Source organism: Pygocentrus nattereri, chromosome 16 (assembly GCF_015220715.1).
Source record: "Pygocentrus nattereri isolate fPygNat1 chromosome 16, fPygNat1.pri, whole genome shotgun sequence".
Lineage (NCBI taxonomy): Eukaryota > Metazoa > Chordata > Actinopteri > Characiformes > Serrasalmidae > Pygocentrus > Pygocentrus nattereri.
The window spans coordinates 15,191,046-15,216,121 of record NC_051226.1 but is presented as its reverse complement, the minus strand read 5'-3'; the positions used below and the strand labels follow the sequence as shown (position 1 = coordinate 15,216,121).

General features: G+C 37.8%; 4 protein-coding genes across 4 annotated transcripts; 1 reads left to right on the top strand and 3 right to left on the bottom strand.

Moving 5' to 3' along the window:
• Nucleotides 1-36: 36 nt before the first annotated feature.
• LOC108440186 (olfactory receptor 142-like) lies at nt 37-966 on the bottom strand. Its single transcript, XM_017718946.1, has one exon. It carries the CDS (start codon nt 964-966, stop codon nt 37-39), a length of 930 nt encoding a protein of 309 aa, XP_017574435.1.
• Nucleotides 967-7,314: 6,348 nt separating this feature from the next.
• On the bottom strand, nt 7,315-10,464 carry LOC108440185 (olfactory receptor 142-like). The gene is given in 3 exon segments (XM_017718945.2): nt 7,315-8,323; nt 9,503-9,515; nt 10,392-10,464. Coding segments are annotated over 3 exon segments (1,095 nt in total).
• A 2,038-nt stretch (nt 10,465-12,502) lies between these two features.
• On the bottom strand, nt 12,503-19,460 carry LOC108440184 (olfactory receptor 142-like). Its single transcript, XM_017718944.2, is given in 2 exon segments — nt 12,503-13,502; nt 19,426-19,460. Coding segments are annotated over 2 exon segments (1,035 nt in total).
• Nucleotides 19,461-20,399: 939 nt separating this feature from the next.
• On the top strand, nt 20,400-21,341 carry LOC119265419 (olfactory receptor 1-like). The gene has a single exon (XM_037546094.1). It carries the CDS (start codon nt 20,400-20,402, stop codon nt 21,339-21,341), a length of 942 nt encoding a protein of 313 aa, XP_037401991.1.
• The last annotated feature ends 3,735 nt before the right edge of the window (nt 21,342-25,076 follow it).

Below are 25,076 nucleotides of genomic sequence, written 5' to 3'. Positions count from 1 at the left end.
AATGTGATAAAAATACATAACAGAGGTTACTTTGATCTACAAAAAGCTGTTCTTGTGTTTTTTAAACTTCTGAAAAAGCTTTTTGCGGACCTCTGAGAGCTTAAGGCCATACATAAGCGGGTTAAGAATAGGTGGAATAACAAGTATCTCAACTTGGAAAGCGTTCCGCAGATGCTCTGGGAAGTCTTTTGTTCCATAGCGACTGAATATTACATCAAAAAGTACAGCTACAGTGAAGTTCAGCAGAGACACCAAATGTGGTCCACAGGTGCGCATAAATTTTCTTTTGTTATTGTTAGAATTTCTACAAGCAATAATTAATCTTTGATATGAAAACATGACAATCAAAGCATGTGCCATAAATATGAAGAGAAGCACAAAGCCATAAGTATTGATGGTTGTAGTCGGGAGGCAAGATTGCTTCACAATAGACCAGTTATCACAATAAAGTCTGTCAATACTTGATCCACATAATGGCAGTTGCCCAGTAAGTATAATGTTTGGGAGCACTAACATGAAAGGAAAAGTCCATGAGTAAAGAATAGCCTTTGCTACAGTCTGAGCTCCTATAATGTTGTGATATTCTAATGGCCTGCATATTGCTACATATCTGTCATAAGCCATTATGACTAAAGTTGTGTACTCACACATGAAAGATATGTAAATCACAAATGATTGCGTAAAACACCCAACATATGATATCACAGGTGAAGGTGATAACAGATCATATGTAAATTTAGGATAAAATCCTGTTGTTCCATACAGTCCATTAAAGCAGAGATTACACACAAAGAAATGCATAGGCTCATGCAAAGACTTCTCTACGAAGATTGTCACAATCAACATCATGTTCAAAAGAATGATTAAGAGATAAACAGAGAGAGAAAGAAAAACATAAAGGCATTTTGGTCTCAGGTCCTTCATTCCAGACAAAACAAATATCGTCTGTGAAGAGTTGTCTTCCATTGTTAGAAAATAGGAGGCTTCTCAAAAAGTGTAAAATTAGAATCAAATCATTTCAGCATTTCTTCTTTATATTATCAGATGTAAACTTTCTTTGAAAAAGCATGATTCAGCTTTGCTAAATAAAAGCCACATGATGAAATCCATAACAAAAAACTAGAACAAGCAGTAGTATCATTGTCTCCACCATGCCGCCAAATGTATCACTCCTGCTTCACCTCAGACTTATATATGCTCTCTATGCAGTTTGTGATGGTGACTCCTCTTTACAGACTACATCAAACATATGCATAGATTAGTGTAGGGATAGAGAGGAATGTGTTGACCAACTTTGAGGAAAGCTGTCCCAATTAACATTTAGGTCTGCAATTAAAGCCAAAGCAGACAAGTGGGTTCATTTGCTTAGGCACTGCTATGTGCTTCAGCTAGAGACAGATGACGGATGGGGAGTAAGTTCATTTGGTTGTAATCTAAGGGAAAGTCAGTTTGTAATGTTAATGACTTTATGTTAACTATACAAAACAATTGCAGGCTTATTTCCTTAAATTTGTGTTATCTAAAGACAAAGGCATGTTTATGCTCCTAATTTACCCAGTCAACTAGCTACCTCAGCTAACTGCTAACTCAAAACAAATCACAATTTTCAAAGAGTCATTAAATTAAAAACATTCAGGAGAATCAAATTTGACTCTAATTCCCACCCCTACTGTTAATATTAGTTAGCTCCTATATGTTATTTGTTTGTTTTAGCATTTTTTTCTAGTTATGGATATTGCACAGTGTGTCCCGCAGTCACTACCTCCCAACCTCCAGACTCCATTACCCAGAGCACCATAGCAAATCACATGATCTCTGATCTCCCTCACATTACACAAACTGCTCTCCATTATGGAGGATGATGGCCACCCACTGCACACCATCATCATGGACAGGAGGAGCATGTTTAGTGGCAGGTTGCTGTCTCAGAGCTGCACAACCCACAGAACCCAAAGTTCCCTGAATCTGAATAGACTGAATAGACTGAATCTGAATCTCATGCTTATCTTGTGTTTATCTATTCATCTACACATATAGACAGCGTGCTGCACATATTGCACTTTCTACATACCTCATTGCGCATCTTGCACATCTGGACACTAGGCACTTTATGTGGTACAATACATGCACATATTTATCTATTCATTCTGTGGTTATTATATGCCGTCACCTGTAAATTTTTGTACAGTCATTATTGCACTGCATTTCTCATCTCAGGTTATAGATATCACAGACTGTTTTTTTTTCTATTTGTATATATGCCTGTAGATAGGATCTGGTTTTTTAAATTCTTGTTATATGTCTACACCCATTTACGGTTACTGTATAGTGTTGTGTGTCTGGTACTGGCTGCTAAATTTCCTTCAGGATCAATAAAGTATCTATCTATCTATCTATCTATCTATCTATCTATCTATCTATCTATCTATCATGGCTCTACACTCACCTCTACTATCAATCAATCAATCAATCATGGTCTGCCTCACCTGACTACTGTTTACCTGTTCCTTCTTTCTAATTACTTGTTAGTTCAGCATATAAGCCCAGGCTTTAGCTTATGCTCTTTGTGAAGTATTATCTTTGTTCCAGAGCACAACCAGGCCTTCTATCTATCTGTCTGTTTGCTTTACCATGTATGACCACTACCTTGTTTGTTTGTCAACCTTACCTTTTTCCTTGCCCTTTCAGTATTGTTGTATTTTCTGGTTTGATCTTGTTTCTGGATTTTGGAGAGTGCTTTTTGGACTTCCCACATTGTGACCTGGCTTTTGACACTGGACTGGCTGACCTTGGTCTTGTGTGTGTGGTCTGCGAGTGTCTGAATTCTGTCTGTTTGTTCTTGTACAATGTCATGCCAATATGATTCGATGGAAAATACAATCACTGCTGCTACAAAACCATTGGAAATTATTTGCATGAAGAAAGAAAGCATAATTAAGCAACCAGCAAAAGCACAGAATACAAGTATTCTCTGTATCCCTTCTAGTCCTAATGATGTTTTTTGTAACACTGGGGAGCGAGGGGACTTTTATTGAGGGTAATAGCACAAAAGTCAGACATGACAAAACCTCAAAACAGACAAACAGTTCCAACAGAACAAACAGTACAGCCAACAAGCATACACGCAGCAAACATATATCCAAACAGCTCAAACAATGACCAGCACTAGACTAAGGAAAACATAGGGCATAAATAGAAGAGGGCTAACAAGGGTTCACAAGACACAGGTGGAAAACAGGTGGAAACAATCAAGGGTGGAGACAAGAAACAGGGGGCAGAACCCGAGCAATCTGCAGCTTCAGTCTTTGCCAAGGCAAAAACCCGTGTGTGGGAAGAGTTTGGTGAGGCCTTGGAAAGTGACTTTAACTCCGCTCCGAAAAGATTCTGGCAAACCGTCAGGCGTCTCAGAAGGGGAAAGCAGTGTGCCACTAGTACTGTATATAGTGGAGATGGTGTGCTGCTGACTTCGACTGAAGATGTCATTGGGTGGTGGATGGAATACTTTGAGGACCTTCTCAATCCCACCGACACATTCTCCAGTGAGGAGGCAGAGTCTGGGGACACGGGAATAGGCTTGTCCATTACTGAGGCCGAAGTCACTAAGGTAGTTAAAAAGCTGTTTGGTGGCAAGGCTCCAGGGGTGGATGAGATCCGTCCTGAGTTCCTCAAGGCTCTGGATGTTGTGGGGCTGTCTTGGCTGACACGCCTTCAAACAAATCCCCTTTTATTAACACAACAGCAAGGGAAACCTGCTGTTTGTACTCCTTAATAACCGGGAGGCAGTGTTGGTCACCTTCAACCGTACATCTCACAAACACAAAACAACCCCAATCAGCCCCACAGTCCAGCACACTAGCACACCTACAAAACAACAAAACACTTACATATCCCCAAACCCACAACAACAACTGTTTACATGTTTTTAAGTCTCACTGCTGCCACAGCATGGTTATGTCTACCACATGTCCACAACTGAACGAGCCATTAGCAAGATGCTATAATATAGATAGCATTATCAGAAGCCATGAGAAAAGGGGGAGCTTAAATTCTTTGTTTTCAAAGACAAGAGAGCAAAAAAGATGAGGCCTAGAGAGGAGCAATTGTGAATACTGATGCTACAACTGGTATTGCTATGGAAAAGGAAGAGGACAAGAGTGTAGTCTGTAGAACTGAGCCATACGCCCAAGTACCATGGACTGCCCACAATTAGGGTGTGGCAAAGAGAAACTAAAATTTGAAGTATAAGCTCCTAAGTGGTGTACTTAGATATGGGACCATGCAAAGGGATCAGAAGGGATCAGAAGACTACCCCCACTGTAGAGTAGCTCCACTCACCCATGCCACTGTAAGGAAAGGAGTAGGGATACAGATGTCACACTTGAGTCAACTTCAAAGAGTTGCTATGATTAGAACCCTGAGGAACATGAATTCCACAAATTACATTTTTTTGACTACACTCTTGTGAATTTTAAGCTTGGAATAATACTTTAGAGAAATTCTACTTGCATCCTGATTGTATCATCTGGAGCATGAACATGACCATGGATTCCTGAAAAGAGATCACTTGGGGTAACTTCTTTTCTGTGTGCCCATCTACAGGTGGTGTTGGTGAAAAGGTGTTTGCTGCATGCCAGCAAGCAGTACAAGAACAGGCATGCTCACTTTTCCAGGAAGTGGAAAAACTGTGAAATAGCCCCATAGAATAGTCCCAGAAACGGTGTTGTCGGGGTGTGTTAAGTCATGCCATGAATCAAGGGGCCAGGTTTATCCATGAAAGTGCTAGCACCTTGGTTGCACTGATTAGATTAGTCAAGAAAGATGGGCTTTCACACTTTCCTGTAGATTATAGAAAATATCAACATTATAACACTTGCATCAACTTACCTGTCAGCCTGTGCCTTTCCCATTGCTGTTCCACATTGGATTGCAAGGTAGAAGTGAATGCATACAACCTTTACAACACCCTGGGCCTGTATGGCTTTGAACAGATCAGCCACCTGCAAGATCAGATTAACATCACTCAAAGTGTAACATCACTCACAAAAATCAACAGAGATGTTGCCTAGGCGAAGTCAACACGATGGCTGCAACAGTCCAGTGAGGGAGTCTCCAAGCAGTGATATGCTGTGATGAAATGCCAACAAAAGGTAGGTAGAAAGCATCCAGAACCGGTAGAGTGAAATCCAAAAGTGAACTTAACGTTTATATAGAATGTCTAATCATGAACCATGTGGATAGACAAACATATTTTCATATTTACAAATGTGCCTCAGCCAGAGATGTTTGAACTGGAGTATTTTAATAATATACTATTAGTGTATTTCAGAATCACATAGCATAGCTACATTTTGAATGCACACTTTGAAGCATAACATAATATCTAGTAAGTCTGCTACCTATCTATAGCATAACAGTAAACAAAAAATGATTAATTAAGAGACCCCTATTAGTCCCACAATGGGGAAATTTCACCTCTGCATTTAACCCATCCATGAAGTGAAGCACCACATACACTCTAGTGAGCACACACACAATAAGGGATAGTGAGCACACTTGCCTGGAGCAGTGGGCAGCCCAATCCACAGTGCCCAGGGAGCAGTTGGGGGTTAGGCATCTTGCTCTAGGACACCTCAGTTATGTGCAGTCAGCTCTGGGGATCGAACCGGCGACCTTCCGGTCACGAGGCTGGTTCCCTAACCTCCAGTCCATGACTGCCCCACACAAACACAAATACAATGAAATGCTGCCAATGTAAACAATGTTCACAGCACATTTACTGCTAGGACAAAGTATCCTAAAGAATTATGTCTTACAGCAGTAAATATGAGAATTTTGTTTAGAGACCTTCTTCATAATCATTGGGTAAAGAATTATAACTGAAAATCTGGAGATTTCTGACAATGTCAGTTAATAACCTTCTTGCCAGTCCTTGGCTTATAGCCAAAAGCCATTGTGTGTACGCTTGAGATGGAAAAACTTAAAGTTGGTTAAATTGGTGTTAGTGTTCTGTTCTGAAACTTCACTTATTCAAGGAAAAATTAAAAATCAATGTCAGATTGAAACACTTGATCCCCTCGGCTGACAGTCCATGACTGAAGTGCCCTTGAGCAAGGCACCTAACCCACAATTGCTCCCCGGGTGCCGTGGTTAGGGCTGTCCACTGCTCCGGGCAAGTGTGCTCACTGCCCTCTAATGTGCCCCCTAACTCACCTGAATACTAATCTGTAACACCTGTTGACCTCTCATTAGCTTTAATATAAAGCCCAGACTTTTAGAATAGCTCAGTGTGAAGTATTGCTTATTTCTTGAGCTACTAAGTGTTTATATATTATACTGTGTGTGACTTTGACTGATCTCCTGTATTTTGACTTACCCGTTTTTGCCTGATCACTTTTGGACTATTTTTTGCCCGTTATGTTTGTCCGTCTTTACTCGCTGGTCTTACTGGATTTGACCTGTGCCTGTTTCCTGACAATGATTTTGGTTGACAATTACTAACAGTAAAGCCTTTTTTTCCCTCTTTTATCTGCGAGTGTCTGAGTGGTTCTGTCACGTTACACTTTATAATAATAGTACCAACACTGCAAGTGGGAAATTATTCAATTTTAAAGCAATTAATAAACTATTTTAAGTTTAAGGATTTTAATACATATTTATCCAAATGATTGTTTTAGCAAAACTGTCAATTAAACTGGATGTATGGGGAAAACTGTATAAGTGGACTTTAAGCAGATAGAAATTTCTGCTTAAACAGACTACATTGTTTTTAAAATAGTCTTGTTTTTGTAATCATGTTTTTGACTGTTGCAAATGGATTTAACTTTAATCAAGTCTATTTTATATCTCAGTGTAAGGTGCTATTAAAGGTCTCTCATTTCAGCCTTAAAAGACTGAAATGAAGACTAGCAGTGATGATACACACCTTATACCATGAAACTGTGAAGCTGGCACTGGCCATGCACAGACCGCATTGCAGTTTTCATTGTATTATTTTTTTAGATGCTGTCACTTTCTAAAAATGATTGAAATGCTAGACTGTAGGTTGCTTGAAGTATGCAATAAAATGTTGTTGACTAATATTGATTGTTAAATTTCATTATTGTAACTTGTGAGATGCCTCTTGTTTTTAGAGACTACTTTGATTTCATACTCATAGGCCTTTCAGTGTTTCATACATTTCTGTAATTAGACCAAACTAATTATCAAAGAGATGCTTGGATAAAGAACATATTTTGCACAAAAGACATTTGGTGACAAGACAGGAGGAAACTGATCTGATAACAATAAAGAATCTAACAAAAGTATCTCCAGCAATCATTTTGATTGACAAAATGTTAATGTTTTGCTTTTTTTACACTTTGGAAAAAGCCTTTTGCGGACCTCTGAGAGCTTAAGGCCATACATAAGTGGGTTAAGAATAGGTGGAATAACAAGTATCTCAACTTGGAAAGCGTTCCGCAGATGCTCCGGAAAGTCTTTTGATCCATAGCGACTAAACATTATATCAAAAAGCACAGCTATAGTGAAGTTCAGCAGAGACACAAAATGTGGCCCACATGTGCGCATAAACTTTCTTTTGCTATCACTAGAATTTCTACAAGCAACAATCAATCTTTGATATGAAAACATGACAATCAAAGCATGTGCCATAAATATGAAAAGAAGCACAAAGCCATAAGTATTGATGGTTGTAGTTGGGATGCAAGATTGCTTCACAATAGACCAGTTATCACAATAAATTCTGTCTATATTTGATCCACATAATGGCAGTTGGCTGGTTAATATAGTATTTGGGAGACCTACAATAAACGGAAAAGTCCAAGAATACAAAATAGCCTTTGCCACTGTCTGGGTTCTTAAAATATTATGATATTCTAATGGTCTGCATATTGCTACATATCTATCATAAGCCATTATGACTAAAGTTGTGTACTCACACATAAAAGATGAATATATAACAACTGACTGTGTCATACACCCATTATATGAAATGACATTTGATGATGACAATAGATCGTATATAAATTTAGGATAAAACCCTGTTGTTCCATAGATTTCATTAAAACAGAGACTGCATACAAAGAAGTACATTGGCTCATGCAGAGACTTTTCTGAAAGAACTGTAACAATCAGTGTAATGTTTAAAACAATGATTAATAGATAAACAGTCAGAGCCAAACAAAGAAATACATATTGTGGTCTTAAATCCTTCATTCCTGTCAAAGTGAAAATGACATTGTTTGATGTGTTATCATACGCTGAAGTCATAATTCAGGTTTGGTAAAATCAAATAAACCAATTAATAGATAAAATGATAAACAACCTTAAATGGCAAATGTTTTTAAATTAAGTCCTGCTTCCTTTCTAAATGAACACAGTAAGGTCAAAAAGAACATTCAACATGCTATAAAAAGGTAAACAAATAATTCAATACATAAGCAATGATTTCAGTTTCCTTAAGATATAAAGGCCAGAGTTAGTGTAAATGAATAAACTGCAGCTGATGAGGTCTTTAAGAAAGGTTCATCAACTTTTCTATATAAATCATACAGAAATAAATACAACTGTTACATCCAAAGCACTACTCATTTTCATGCAGTTTGATTTTGTTGTATGTAAGAATTCCAACATATGCAGGCATCTCTAAATATTCTGGTCCTGTTTACTGCTACTCTCTTTATATTTATCTCCCGTGCTCCTCACTCTTAATGAGCGGCTGTTTGCACGTGACGCCCTTGTGTCATATTTTTTTTAAGCAACCATCTAAAGACTTAACTAAGCACATGTTTACACACCCATATTGTCAGATGCGTTACTCATATCAAAGCATACATCTAGAGATATTGCCTTTTTTGTCCTAAGTTTAGATCTGACAGGTCAAAAAAAGATTTTTCACAAATTCATATTACAGAAACAAATCTTATCTTAATTTAGGAATCTTGTCTTACAGTATCTTATCTCAAGTTACAGGAAGTCCTACACTACTCAATCGAAGACGACAATCAACTTTCATGTCTGTTGCCAAGCAACCAATAATCCGAGCACAGCTAAAACCAAACACATAGCCAAAATAATGCTAAAAAAGTTACATATAATTTTACAAATGTAAAAAGTTCCAGACAAAAAACTAAAGTGCAATAAACTGGAGATTAAGAATATTGTGAACATTCCCCCTACATATTTATCAGAGCATCACTGCTCACCAGTTTCACTGCCAGTTTCCCAAATACTTTAACTGACCATGCTAACATTATTCCTCCTAATAAACAGACACACGTTGAACTCTGTCTTATTCACCACCATCACTGTAATATTTTATCTGATGAATTTTCATCAGCATGAAGGTAATAAGAGAGGATGGTGGAGATTGTGTCTGCGGTATCTGGGATTTCCAAATGCAGAGTTAGAAAACAACAACATCTCACAAGTCAAATCAACATATTGCAATATAAATAAATGTAGCATCATTATGCTAGTGTGTCAACTATGTCAACTATGCTACCTGTAACAATTACCTAAAAATCATAGAAACAGATGGTTAAAACAGAAGTTAGGACCGGGGTTGTTTTAACGTTTGGACAGTATTTAAGAACTTTTGACAAGTTAGGATGTTTCTGTAGTACTGTTTCTTATGTGGAGTTAAGATAGGATTATGAACTTAGAAACTGTTGTTCTTTAATAGCTTCTGTCCGAAATTCAGTCTTAACGGAAGTTGTCATGGTGACTAAACAGATAAGATTTCAGATTTAAGATGTTTCTTAAATCTGATCCGATCCTCTTAAAAACCGATCCACAGAGGATGCCATCTCCCCGGTGGTCCACACTGCCCTCACCCACCTGGAGAGTAAGGACTCTTACGTCCGTATGCTCTTTGTGGATTTCACATCGGCCTTTAACACCATGATTCCCCAGACCCTGGCTTACAAACTCCATACACTTGGACTGAGCACCTCTCTCTGCAATTGGGTCCTGGACTTCCTGACTAACAGGCCACAGTCTGTGAGGATCCACAACATCTCCTCCTCCACCATTATCCTCAGCACCAGCTCCCCTCAGGGCTGTGTGCTGAGCCCCCTCCTGTTTACACTGCTCACATATGACTGCTCAACCATCCATCCAGACTGTCATATTGTAAAGTTTGCGGACAATACGGCAGTGGTTGGATGCATCACAAATAGTGATGAGTCTGGCTATAGGCAGGAGGTGGAACACCTGGAGAGTTGGTGCAGTGAGAACAATCTCTGCATCAATGTGAAGAAGACAAAGGAGATGATTGTGGATTTCAGAAGGGGCAACACCATCCCTCCCCTCCCCCTACACATTGGAGGATCTGCAATGGAAGTGGTCTCCAGCTATAGGTACTGGGGTGTACACCTAAGTAAAAATCTTACCTGGAGTAATAACACTTTCAGCCTGATCGGGAAGGCACATCAGCGCCTCTACTTTCTCAGAAGGCTGAGGCATGCTGGACTCGGGAGCTCAGTCCTCACCTCATTCTACAGATGTGTGGTGGAGATCGTTCTGTGCTCCAGCATCACTGTGTGGCACGGAAGCTGCTCTATGGCAGAAAGGAAAGCTCAGCAGAGGGTGGTGAATGCTGCACAGAGGACTGTTGGAGTCAGCCTTCCCACCACCATGGACATTTATACCTCCAGATGCAAGAAAAGGGCCACTGGCATCATGAAGGACCCCACTCATCCAGCACACACACTTTTTGTCACGCTCCCCTCAGGTAGAAGGTTGCGGAGCATTAAGAGTAAAACAACCAGACTGAGGAACAGCTTCTTCCCTGAAGCAGTAAGACTCTTAAATTCCAATTAGACAATCACTGCAATGGTACTTTATGTCCACATATTTATCTCTGCTGCTGTACTGAATCAGTGCCCCCACTATATCACCCCTACACGTCACTTTATACATTACCAGTATTAAGATGTACAGCTTCTACCTCGTACTCATGCTGCTGTTATTTGCACCTTCTATTTATTGTTTATGTTATTTTGGGAGTTAACTGGACCATGAGTACAATGTTTCGTTCCACCTCATGTACCACATGTGATGCGAATGACAATAAAGCCTTATCTTATCTTATCTTATCTTATCTTATCTTATCTTATCTTATCTTATCTTTCTGTAGTACAACCCCAGAGAGCAATATTACTGCTAGGAAATCAGAAAGCCTATCTCAATCTTACTACTGTTGTAACTGTCTTCAAATCATCATTAAAATTGACAATATAGCTTACTTGACTGACTTAAATGACTTCTCATTGAGGAGAACAACAAGCTAAAGTTAGCAATGTTGTGTACAGATGGAATTTTATTTAAAATCTGCCTTTCAAAATATTTAAAATAATTCAGCTTTAGATATTATAGGCATGCAGCAGCTGTGATGCTAAACACTGTTTAATTACAAATTTCTCAAATTGTATTACATGTGCATCTTATATACTCCAACTCTGAGACTCTGCTGGAGTTTAAAAATATTAGTCATTCATGCTACCAGTTGCAGCTGTTGAGCTGCAGATTCTCAGCTGAAGTGGATAGTGGGCTGCTATGCTACATTTACATTTACAGCATTTGGCTGACGCTCTTATCCAGAGCGACTTACAATTTGATCATTTTACACAGGTAGGCCAAGGTGGTGTTAGGAGTCTTGACCAAGGACTCTTATTGGTATAGTGTAGGGTGTTTTACCCAGGTGGGGATTGAACCCCAGTCTGCAGTGTAGAAGGCAGAGGTGTTAACCACTACACTATCCCAACCTCAAATGCTAAAGGCTAACCCTAGGCTAAAGGCACTAGAAGACAGGTTGTTGCTTTCATATATCTGTCTAATGTTTGCTCCCTTGGTAACTAACTGAACAAACATTAACTTAATCCCTATTCAATCTGAATTAGTTTTACTTGAGGACCTACTGTAATTTAAGTGATCACCATTGAGAGTGATATTTGGGGTTGGATTTATATCCTCAGTGTGTTTTGGCTGCATTTGGCCTGAGTGGTAGCAAAGCTGTCACAGCAGAAGATACAATCAGGCAACTCCAGACCTCCTTTCAGTGTCAAAAGACTGAAATGAAGACTAGCAGTGATGATACACACCTTATACCATGAAACTGTGAAGCTGGCACTGGCCATGCACAGACCGCATTGCATTTTTCATCGTATTATTTTTTTAGATGCTGTCACTTTCTAAAAATGATTGAAATGCTAGACTGTAGGTTGCTTGAAGTATGCAATAAAATGTTTTTGACTAATATTGATTGTTAAATTTCATTATTGTAACTTGTGAGATGCCTCTTGTTTTTAGAGACTACTTTGATTTCATACTCATAGGCCTTTCAGTGTTTCATACATTTCTGTAATTAGACCAAACTAATTATCAAAGAGATGCTTGGATAAAGAACATATTTTGCACAAAAGACATTTGGTGACAAGACAGGAGGAAACTGATCTGATAACAATAAAGAATCTAACAAAAGTATCTCCAGCAATCATTTTGATTAACAAAATGCTAATGTTTTGCTTTTTTTACACTTTAGAAAAAGCCTTTTGCGGACCTCTGAGAGCTTAAGGCCATATATAAGTGGGTTAAGAATAGGTGGAATAACAAGTATCTCAACTTGGAAAGCGTTCTGCAGATGCTCCGGAAAGTCTTTTGATCCATAGCGACTAAACATTATATCAAAAAGCACAGCTATAGTGAAGTTCAGCAGAGACACAAAATGTGGCCCACATGTGCGCATAAACTTTCTTTTGCTATCACTAGAATTTCTACAAGCAACAATTAATCTTTGATATGAAAACATTACAATCAAAGCATGTGCCATAAATATGAAGAGTACAGTAAAGCCAAATGCATTGACTGCTGTAGCCGGAATGCAAGACAGTTTTACAACAGACCAGTTATCACAATAAATTCTGTCTATATTTGATCCACATAATGGCAGTTGGCTGGTTAATATAGTATTTGGGAGACCTACAATAAACGGAAAAGTCCATGAATACAGAATAGCCTTTGCCACTGTCTGGGTTCTTAAAATATTATGATATTCTAATGGTCTGCATATTGCTACATATCTATCATAAGCCATTATGACTAAAGTTGTGTACTCACACATAAAAGATGAATATATAACAACTGACTGTGTCATACACCCATTATATGAAATGACATTTGATGATGACAATAGATCGTATATAAATTTAGGATAAAACCCTGTTGTTCCATAGATTTCATTAAAACAGAGACTGCATACAAAGAGGTACATTGGCTCATGCAGATACTTTTCTGAAAGAACTGTAACAATCAGTGTAATGTTTAAAACAATGATTAATAGATAAACAGTCAGAGCCAAACAAAGAAATACATATTGTGGTCTTAAATCCTTAATTCCTGTCAAAGTGAAAATGACATTGTTTGATGTGTTATCATACGCTGAAGTCATAATTCAGGTTTGGTAAAATCAAATAAACCAATTAATAGATAAAATGATGAACAACCTTAAATGGCAAATGTTTTTAAATTAAGTCCTGTTTCCTTTCTAAATGAATACAGTAAGGTCAAAAAGAACATTCAACATGCTATAAAAAGGTAAACAAATAATTCAATACATAAGCAATGATTTCAGTTTCCTTAAGATATAAAGGCCAGAGTTAGTGTAAATGAATAAACTGCAGCTGATGAGGTCTTTAAGAAAGGTTCATCAACTTTTCTATATAAATCATACAGAAATAAATACAACTGTTACATCCAAAGCACTACTCATTTTCATGCAGTTTGATTTTGTTGTATGTAAGAATTCCAACATATGCAGGCATCTCTAAATATTCTGGTCCTGTTTACTGCTACTCTCTTTATATTTATCTCCCATGCTCCTCACTCTTAATGAGCGGCTGTTTGCACGTGACGCCCTTGTGTCATATTTTTTTTAAGCAACCATCTAAAGACTTAACTAAACACATGTTTACAAACCCATACTGTCAGATGCGTTACTCATATCAAAGTATACATCTAGTGAAATATAAATAAATGTAGTTTTATTATGCTAGTTTGTCAGCTATGCTAGCTGTAACAATTGATAATCAATGATAAAAACAGATGGTTAAAACAGAAGTTAGGACCAGGGTTGTTTTAACATTAGGACAGTATTTAGGAACTTTTCTCAAGTTAGAATGTTTCTGTAGTACTGTTTCTTATCTGGAGTTATAATAGGAACATAAGAATAGCTTCCATCCAAAATCCAGTCCTAACTGAAGTTGCCATGGTGACTAAACAAATAAGACTTCAAATTTAAGACGTTTTTGTAATATGACCTCAGAGAGCTTTTTTTTTTTTTTTATGGCTTCATATACACTCCGACTCGTGGACGTGGAAAATATTAGTCATTCATGTTACCGGTAGCTGTTGAGCTGCAGATTCTCAAATGTTGTGGATAGCAGGCTGCTATGCTAAAGGCTAACCCCAGGCTAAAGGCACTAGAAGACCGGTTGTTGCTTTCATGTATCTGTCTAATATTTGCTCCCTTGATAACAACCTGGACTAACATTAACATAAGCCATATTCTGAATTAGTTTTACCTGAGGACCTATTAATTTATGTCGCACATCCCTCCAGTACACTACAAGACCCTGAACCGAGTACAGAGTACACTGAAAACTCCAGGGATCCCTCTGAGAGTCATGTGACAATCTCTCCACACTGCTCCACCAATCATCTCCGCTCCAGATCACCAGAGTTCTGATTACGGACAGCTGTTTCTCATTAACCACCTGTTTTAAAACTCAGTCTTTCCATTACACTTTGCAAAGTATTGCCACTGTGTCCACATGTGCTTATTAAGCCTTCTACGTCTCTGTTTTGCTACTTTGTGCATGACCCATTCTGTCTCTTCATTTGCCTTTGGATTGCCCCTGTATTGTTGGATTTCTCCTGCCGGTACTTGACCTTGCTTCCCGTTTTCAACTTCGCCTTAGTTTTGCCCTTTTGTTTTTGTCTACTCTGGTTTTGAGATCCGCTCGTTTGACTTCTGTGTTTTTGCCTAGCCCCTTTTGTGATAAACACCTTGCTCCATTTTACCTGTGCCTACCTGTTCTGTACAGAAACCTCACAATTTAAGTGATCACCAATGAGATCAGTGATTTTAATTCAGTATGAATCTGCATTGTCTGTAGTCTGCTGAGTAATAATTCCAGAGTAAATTATCTTCTATTTTTTGCCAAACTTAGAACTCCCTCAGTAATAGTAGTCCTGTTGAAATTGATGTATTACAAAAAATTATGTTATTACAAAACCAGGTAGTAGAAAATACTTGTCTCCATTTTCTCCCTTGTTTTTTGCAACTAAAATGGCTAAAATAGAGCTTGATTTGACCCAATTCCTTAATCCTCCAGTAGTTAAAACTACTAAAATCCATGACATTTTTGATAATGCACTAATGTAGTCTCTGAATATCATCTACAGATGATGGAGTCAACCACAGTGACCTGGTCAACACTGAATCTATCATCCCATCCTAAATCCACTTCAGAGTGGGTATATATAGTTTTGACTTGATCAAATTCAGAACCTGTGTTTTTTGGGGTTTGGTTGTTTCCTCATTGTGCTTGGGTTGCATTTGGCCTGAATGATGGCAAAGCTGTCACAGCAGAAGATACAAACAGGCAACAGTCCTCCACGAGGCACCTTGCTAAAAGTAAACCTTGCTGTTAGTAGAGTTTACAATTCAGTTTTAATTTGCTTATTTAATCTGTTCAGTTCTCCATACCTACATACTTTTGGATTGTCCACATATGTGTATTGTAACTGCTTAATATATAATGTATTTGTATTTACTGTGTCTTGGTTATCACTGGGCTTTGAGTCTGTAGTCGCTTTGTGTGTAAACATAGGTCATGTTGCATTAAGGCCCTAGAAGAACATTATTTTATTCCACTGTATACTTGTGTGGATGGGATGACATGTTATTTACTTGTGACTTCACGGGTTACTATGATTGCACATGCTCATGCATGCATGCTCCCTGTAGCTAGACATGTAGAGCAGCCTACACTAGTCCACAATTTCCTCTGTTGTGTTTAGAAGACTATATTCACTGCATTCACTAACTGGGTGAGGTAGGGCTGAGAGATATGTGAATTATCACATATATAAAAATATGTTTATTGTAAAAAATGTAAGATTATTGATGTACACTGCTACTTTGCTTTGGCTTAGTTTTATTGCCTATAGTAACTGATTAAGTGAAAAATAATATCAAGTAACAACAGATGTGCTCTGGAATTTAGATATAGATACAGTAGCTTTGGGGAAACCATGAAAAATTATTTTGTCATAATTTTACAATTCCTCAGAACCATCCACATTTTCTAGGACAAAATTTTCCTTTAATAGTTTTGTGTTGCAATTTGGGAAATTCCCTGTAGGGAGAATGGGAAATTAGCTGTACTATACACTTTCAAAAATAAAGATCCCTAAACAGGCTTATTAAGGTTCTGCAACAATTCATTAATTTGGCAGCCCCTTGTCAACAACCGTAAATGAGAATAAAACACACAAATATTTGTATCATTTGGCATGCTGTTTAAATTAAATTAGGTCTGTCCCAATTCAAGCAAGTCAAAATTCAGCATTGTGTTTCTTGACAGTAATTGTTGATAGCATATCTAATTACATTGCTGTACTGCCCAGCTCTACAGTCAAGTTTACCAGTACTGAATTGTACTGTTTATCTGTACTGAATTGAGGCAAAGGGCAGGGCGCCTGGGATAAGGTCTAGGCGATCATTTTGCAACCTTAAGATTCAAATCACTGTGTTTTTCTCTGTCTGTTCTGGGCTGTACTAATTTACTGTAGTTGCTAGCCAGGTTTTAAGAGCAGTTCTCTCAAAAATGAAAGGCCAGTCATGTACCACCCTGCAGAATTTAATTTCATGTTTTAGGCTCAGCTGGCCTCCCTCATGCTGTATTTCTCTTAGAAATGCCAGTGTGAAAGTCTGAAATGCATTATGATTTCCGATTCATGATGATTTTAAATACATTATTTTTTCTCATGTATATTATTTTAGCTCATACTTTACACATATTTAATACATTCAGTAATATAAATGGAATCTTTACATTTGACTTTTAATTTACATCACACATCAATTTTGTGACATGCAAGTATTTGAAAAAAAAATAATAGCAAGGCTTCAACACTTGCAAAGCATAAAAAGCATTACAAAAATATAAATGTTTTGAGTGATGTTGTGATGAAAGTCTGATGACATGATTAATTAAGACTGCTTTGTGGTTGAGCAGTAGATTACTTTGTTATCCTCGGGTGGATCGTGGCAGCATGGAGGTGGGCAGGTGGTACAGCCTGACAAACAAGTGAGCAGATAAACATGTTTATTAAGGGTCATTACTTTGCCCAACATTTCAGTTCCCAAGGAAGCAATTTAAAGTAACCACTGTTGAGAACAGTGTACAAAGTCAACAAACTGAGCCCTCAGTGGACAGTAAACAGGAGGCTAGAGGACAGCACCAGACCATGGCTATAATGACCTCCCGTGAGATTGCATGATGATGCAACAGTTTTGCAACTGTATGTGGGCAAAAAACATCAGTGTTTTCACATTTTAGGTAAGAAGATAAGGCCTAATGTCAATATACTGGTATAAGTCCCATTCCTTTTTGACTTTTATTTTACAAGTAAAAGCAGACATTTTCTTGATACAACAATGAAATATAAATTAATGTAATGCACTAGAAAAAGCTATTGCACAAGTCACTTACAAAACACAACTTAATTGATGTGGCATTCCCTCCCTAATGGAGTGTAAATGGTGGAAAGGCTGTACATGTTACAACCACAGTCTGCTAAGATGTGGACATTTGCTCAAGCCAAATATTCAGACTGTAGACCTTTAAACTCTGATCACACATTTGACTTTGGACTTTTGTTAAGCGACATTCACTGAAGTGCTCAATGTCATTAAATCAAGTTTGCAAGGCCGCAGGGCTGCAAGAATATATAAAAGCAATTCACCATGGACTGATTAGTGTCTTTAAAATAAGTACTTAACAATAACACATTGAATTGTGTATTAATTGCAATAGGAAGATTCTTTATTTGTTTGTCCATTTTTTGTGTTAAAACTGTTCCTGTTTTGTTTATGTGATCAATTCTATTTCACCATTAAGTTGGCATCTCTGGCAAACTCTCTGAAAGTTCCAAAAGTCTACCAGATCCTTTTTAAATGTGAGGGACACCACTATTCATTCATTATCACGTATAGGTGTTTAGGGATGTCAACCGCGTAAAATAATTCATTGTGATTTATTGCATTTGTCTTATTGAATCAGATAGAGACAGATTTCCCCCTTATTTTTCCCAGTGCATTTTGGTGTAGCTATATGAGTGGACAAATTAAGCACAATCAGATTCATCATGTACTTATTACTTTCAATAATTCAGTGACATTATTATCATCTTCTGAATGCATAGTTCACATGAACTGAAGATGAAAATCCTGTGAAGGTGAAAATAGGTTGAGCGCAGCTTCAAGTTTTCATCACCAACATCCAATGACAGTGACCAATGACAACCAACAAGTGTATACACCAAATATATCATACATATAGTTAATGGTTCCAGCTCCTCCTTGATTGTAGCCTCTTGCCTTCACTCTTGTTCAGCTCACTGATTTTTGTTACAGTGGAGACTTTTGAGAGGAAACTGAGGAACGTAAGCCTGGATGGGAGTTAAATCTAGGCCTGGAGTGCCAAGAGAGTGCAGTGAGACTGGATTTTAAGAACTCTGGTCTAAAAAGATGCATTCCTGATCACAAAACAATTGAAAACACAGCACAAGGATTTGTGGGCTATTCAAGAGCTTATGAATTTATTTTGTCTCAATTTGTCCTTTGAAAACTGAGATAAGTCAGGTACCTGATAAGATACCACTTTACAATGAGATGACCCATAAAAATAGTTTATTCTTGGCTGTTATTTATGTCATAAACACCTTAAAATCATTAATAAGCCTTTATAACACAAATAAAAAGGTCAACAATATTGCTGCTTGCCAAATAATGAGCTCACATTCACCTGTACTGTTAAACCTCAGATCTTGGTGGATATACTTATCTTATTTTGTCTTTTTCCATGCATCAGCATTATACCTGTCAGCTTCTTCAGGTATTTTTGAATAAGTTTAATAACCATTTAACCCCTTAAAAATGTCCAGGGCCCACCAGTGAGCACAAAGTATTATTACACTCTTCTATAACCTAAGAATAACTCAACCAGTTTGCACTGAAGTCCCTGTAGTTACTGAATAATAAGCCTTAGTATGTCATAACCCTCAGATTTTAAGGGGTAAATGAACAATAGGAAGCCTCATTTGTCAGAAATGATTATTTACCAAACATTAATGTATCACCTGGCATCTGGCTTTCCCACCTGCCAGCAGTACATCAAGACCCATGCCAATCATGTGAATACTTGCTGAAAGTATTAAGGTAAACAATATTATTAAGACCTTAGAATGTGAACTTTATAATTTCATATATACAGCATTTTAATTATCATTTTGAAACATTATTTAACATAACATGTTAATCCAGTTTAGGAAATACATTTTAATTTAATAAAGCTATGAATGAAACATTCAAATCTTGGTGTAAATGAAACATTAATAGTAATATTCATTACTTTCAATTATTACTATTCAATATTCAATATGTCAATTCAAGAGCTTCTAACTTTGCAGATCCTCCCATTTCCCAGAGATATAAAAGTCAGCTTGACAGCAAACCAGTTCATTTGACCATCTCTTCTTCTGTTTGAAGAATAGCTGTGCGGAGTGAAGTATCTCTAGTGTTCTATATTAACTTTGTTATGTACTACTCAGATTTAGTTATTTTGTATAAGTAATGTTGGTGATGTTTAACTTATATCAACAACAATTTGTTCTTCTTCAACCTGAAGAAAATGCACTGCATGTTTGTTAAACATCATTTATGAATATGGCTTGTTGTTTAGAGGTCTAGCATTTACATTTTTTATAAAATGTTGTCTCGATAAAAAGCAGGACCAGTTTACTTCCAAATAAATTAAGCCGCCTTGAATTCTAGATTATACAGAAATAGTACAACAATACTTTAAAATGAGCTGTTTGTTAAATATCTTGAACTCTGCTGACAAGTCTGCTAAATCTGCAGCTTCATGCATGCAGATCTAGAGTGCTTGGATTACCTTGCTATAAAGTACCATATGTGCAAAAGGACAACTGAATATATATGCCTGAATATATTTGATGGGTCTAGATGCATTGATGTTTTAAAAACTGCAATATAATGTATTCATTTTTTCTTCATTTTTTTTTTTAGAAAAATAGAAAAATTACAAACTGCTATGGAAAACAAATCAACTTTTACAACATTCATTCTGGATGGCTACGCTATAATGGACCAGCAGAAGCATTTATACTTCGTAGTTTTCCTTTTTCTCTATGCTTTAATTTTTCTTCTGAACTTACTTCTGATTGCAGTCATCTACTGTGAAAGGACATTGCATGAGCCTATGTATATCTTTGTGTGCAATCTATCATTTAATTCGATCTATGGCAGCACAAGTTTGATTCCTCATCTGTTATTTAACCTCACTACTCAGCTGCATAAGATATCTTTGGCAAACTGTCTAATACAAATATTCTGTTTGCACACTTTCAATATTGTTGAACTAACCATATTAGCTTTTATGGGCTATGACCGATACACTGCAATTTGTCACCCACTGTATTATCACAATATGATGTCTCAAAGAAAGCTTCAGATTTTTATAGTTTTTACTTGGGTTTATCCTTTCACTACGTTTCTGTTATATGAGTCGTTAACAATACACTTGACCTTTTGTGGTGCGGTTATAAGCAAGACACACTGTGTAAATTTTGAACTTGTTAAACTCTCTTGCAAAGACATCACAATTAATAACATAGTTGGGCTTTCAACTATGTCTATTTTTATGTTTCCTCAGATCCTCATGATATTGTTTTCTTATGCACAGATTTTGCGAGTCTGCATTTATTCTGAAGAATCTAAAATTAGAGCAATTCAAACCTGTACACCTCACCTTCTTGGTGTTTTGAATTATTTTGTTGGAATTTTCTTTGAGATCATACAAAGTCGGTTCAATATTAGTTATTTGCCTTATGAATTTCGAACTTTCATGTCTCTATATTTTATGATATGTCCACCTTTGTTCAATCCCATTATATATGGTATAAGTGGTCAGGCGATAAGAGGTCATATCTGGCGAATTTTCTTCCGTAGAAAGGTAACTGTGTTAATACATTAAGCAGCGAAGTGAAATATTTTGAATTGTTATGCTCATGCTTGGGAAAAGTAGAGAGATAAATAAGATTAACAGCTAATACACTAGTAAAACACCGAAACAGTTTGTACTGCCATTGTTGTTATTATTATTATTAGTAATTGTAGCAGTGTTTTAGTATGTGGGAAGGAACATTCCCAGCTTATTGTGGAGTCTTCAGAGCTAAGTGCCATTTCCTTCATCAAACTCTTCATTCAAAACATATTTGATTACCATAATTACATTTTAGTCTTTAATTTGAATATACAATAGCAATATTTGGATGTATTCTTCTAGTGTATTGTGAATTTCTTTGTAATTGAAAAAAATAATGGACATGGGGACTGAGGAGGAAGATGTCCCCAATAAGGAAAAAAGCAGCATGTGCACATTTGTTGTTTGTAAGCAAACACATATTGAAGAGCAATAGGATCATAGCATAAAAACATCATTTAAGGAATAAGGCTCGTTCAGAGGTCTAGCATTCACATCATTTATAAAATGTCATGATAAAAAGTAGGAGCAGTTTACTTCCAAATAAATTAGGCCACCTTGAATACAAGATTATATAATCTTATTTGGAAACACAATATTGTTGGGACACCTGTCTTTTTTGTGAGTCACCAAACCAAGGCACACATCCAAGAGTTCAAACACGGGTCTATAATCTATTGGTAAACATGTAAAATACCTCATTTTGCTGAGCTGAATGAATCAATCAGACATCGGAAAGGATGCACACAAGCTCATCTTTTAATATTGTAGCAATTTTTGTATTGTAGCAAGGTGAAAATAGGGCCACTTGAATTATCCATTCAAATTCTATCTGTTGGCCTCTGCATTTCAGTTAAAAAAATCAAGAAAAATATGTTATTAGTCAAAAGGACTGAGACATTACTGAAACAAAACTTTACTACACTGATCAAATACTTTGCTTGCTTAAGAGCAGGCTAGAGCAGCACTACTGGCCTGGAGGCTGTGTTCATTCCCCAGCTACAGACGGCCACCAAACACTGTATGTTTGGGATTTGGTTAAAATTTGGTTAAAATGTTCCATTGTGGCTTCACTCTGGAAATGCAGATGTGGTTGGTCCATAGAGTGAAATCAAAACTACAGAGTTAGGCCCTGCTACCACTGCCAGGAGACGTTACTGTGAGACACAGTAGTTTCTGCTTTGCTAGTAGTAGCAGTGCTTGATTCTCCCTATCCTCTTTTTTGGACCTGGAAGAAAACAGTTGCAATGCTACTATAAATGACATCAATGTTTTTAAATGAGGTGAGGACTCACATACGTCTATAGTTTAGTTGTGACCAAAAACTCTTAGTTTTTCTGAGTGTGTGGTGACAGATGGGTTCAATAAACATGCTGAACAGTATCATCTGCATGTGCCATAGGCCCCACTCAGGGTGAACTTCTCCAAAGAGGGTGTCAATGGCCTTGTTATTGCAAGGTGGTGGGTAGACGTCTGTCTTGGTGACTATGTTGAACTGCCTGTAGTTTTCACAATGATGAAATATATCAATAAAAAGTCCTTAGGGATCATTATTATATTCTGAATGTGTGTGTATGCTGGCTCAGAAACTACAACACTGCACTACAATCCAACTATAAAGACAGCATCATGCTTGTTTTATTCAAGATTCAAGAGCTTTATTGTCGTATGTACAGCAGAACAGGCAGATACACCATACAATGAAATTCTTACTTCGCTGTTCTTCCATTCACCAAATATAATCTTAATATAATCTTAGAAGAGAATAGAAAACAAAATAGAAAATATAAGAAAAACACAAAAAACTAGAGTAAAAAAGGAAAAAATGACAATTTTATGTGCAGAGTTGAAAGAAAGTTAAAGTTTCACATGCATATGTGCAAGTATGTAGAGCAGCTGTTCTTAAATGTATGTTGCAAGTAACAGATGTAAACAGTAAATAGTACTGTTCTGTGAAAGTAATAGATGTAAACAGTAATGTTCTGTGCAAGTAACAGATGTAAACAGTAGTGTTCTGACAGCCGCAGTACAGTGTATGTAAGGTGCAGTTATTGAGTGCAAGGTTGGCCAAAGTTAAATTGGTCAGAATGGGAGGAGGGAAGAGGTAGTGAGTGAGGTATTCACAAGCCTGATGGCCTGTGAATAGAAACTGTTTGACAGTCTTGTAGTCCTGGACTTCACACTCCTGTAGCGTCTGCCTGAGGGTAGGAGTGTGAAGAGTTTGTGCTGGGGGTGTGTACTGTCCCTGATTATGTTGTGGGCCCTCCTAATGACTCTGGCATGATAAATGTCCTGTCCTGAGGGGAAGGCTGCTCCTGAGATGGACTGTGCAGTTTTGATCACACACTGGAGAGCCTTTCTGTCTTGAGCAGTGCAGTTTCCATACCAGACCGTGATAGATGTCATGATTGGCCCCTCCCAGTCATCCATGTGCTTGTGTTTACCTTTGGGTATTGTCCATGTGCTTCCTTGTATTGTTTCTTCCCTGTTCTGTCCCCTTGTTACTACACTTAACCCTTGATTGTTCTCACCTGTGTTATCCACCTGTGTATTGTTAACCCTTGTTCTTTCTTTATTTAAGCCCTGTGTTTCCCCCTGTTAGTTTGCTGGTCTTTGTATGTAGTGTATTCTTTGTAGTGTATTGTATTGATTGGTGTTTGTTCTTCCGTTGTGTGTTTAGTCTGTGTTTCTTTCATCATGTCTGTTCCAAGATCTCTCTGTGTTGGCTCTCTGACCCTGGACCGTTTTGACCCTGACTCTGGATTTGCCCCTAATAAATCTCGCTTCTCTTCGCATATGCGTCCTCCTCATCATCACTCCCCCACATTACAATGGAGCTGGTAAGAACACTTTTGATCGTACACCTGTAGAAAGTGCTGAGAATTTTGGCTGGCATGACAAATTTCCTCAGCCTTCTCAGAAAGTACAGTCGCTGCTGGGACTTCCTGATGATGAGATGTGTGTTGTGAGACCAGGTGAGATCCTCATTGATGTGGATGCAGAGGAATTTGAAGGTGTTCACTCTTTCCACCTCTGTCTCACCTATGTACAGGACTATATGCAGCTCCCGCTTCCTCATTGGATCAACAATTATTTCCTTGGTCTTGTCTGCATTCAAGGAAAGATTGTTGTCATGACACCAGGCCACCAGCTCAGCCACCTCCTTCCTGTACGCTGTCTCATCCCCACCAGTGATCAGTCCAATGACTGTAGTATCATTAGCAAAATTGATGATGCTGGTGTTGTTCTGGGAGGCCACGCAGTGATAAGTGAAGAGCGTTTACAGAAGGGGGCTCAGCACACGGCCCTGAGGGACTCCTGTGCTCACTGTTCTTGTACTGGATGTGCGGTTGCCAACTCTGACTGACCGAGGTGAGGAGCTTTTCTGAGAGTTTATATGGGATAACCATGTATAATGCTGAGCTGTTGTCAATGGAGAGCATTCTGACATATGTCCACAAACATGTCAGCCAATTCTGATGAGCAAACCCTGAGTGCACACCCGGGGATGTTTCTGGGCCGGCTGCCGCCTGTGGGTTTATTCTATTCAAGGTCCTGCACACATCCACTGATGTCACAGTGAGTGATGTGTCCTGTGTGGCCACAACGTCTCTCAGTCAGCCAGGGTTGAGGGCCTCAAAGTGAGCATAGAACTAATTCAGCTCATCAGGTAGTGTAATGTGGCTGGTTGTGACCACCCTGCCCATCTGTTGGTAATTGGTGATG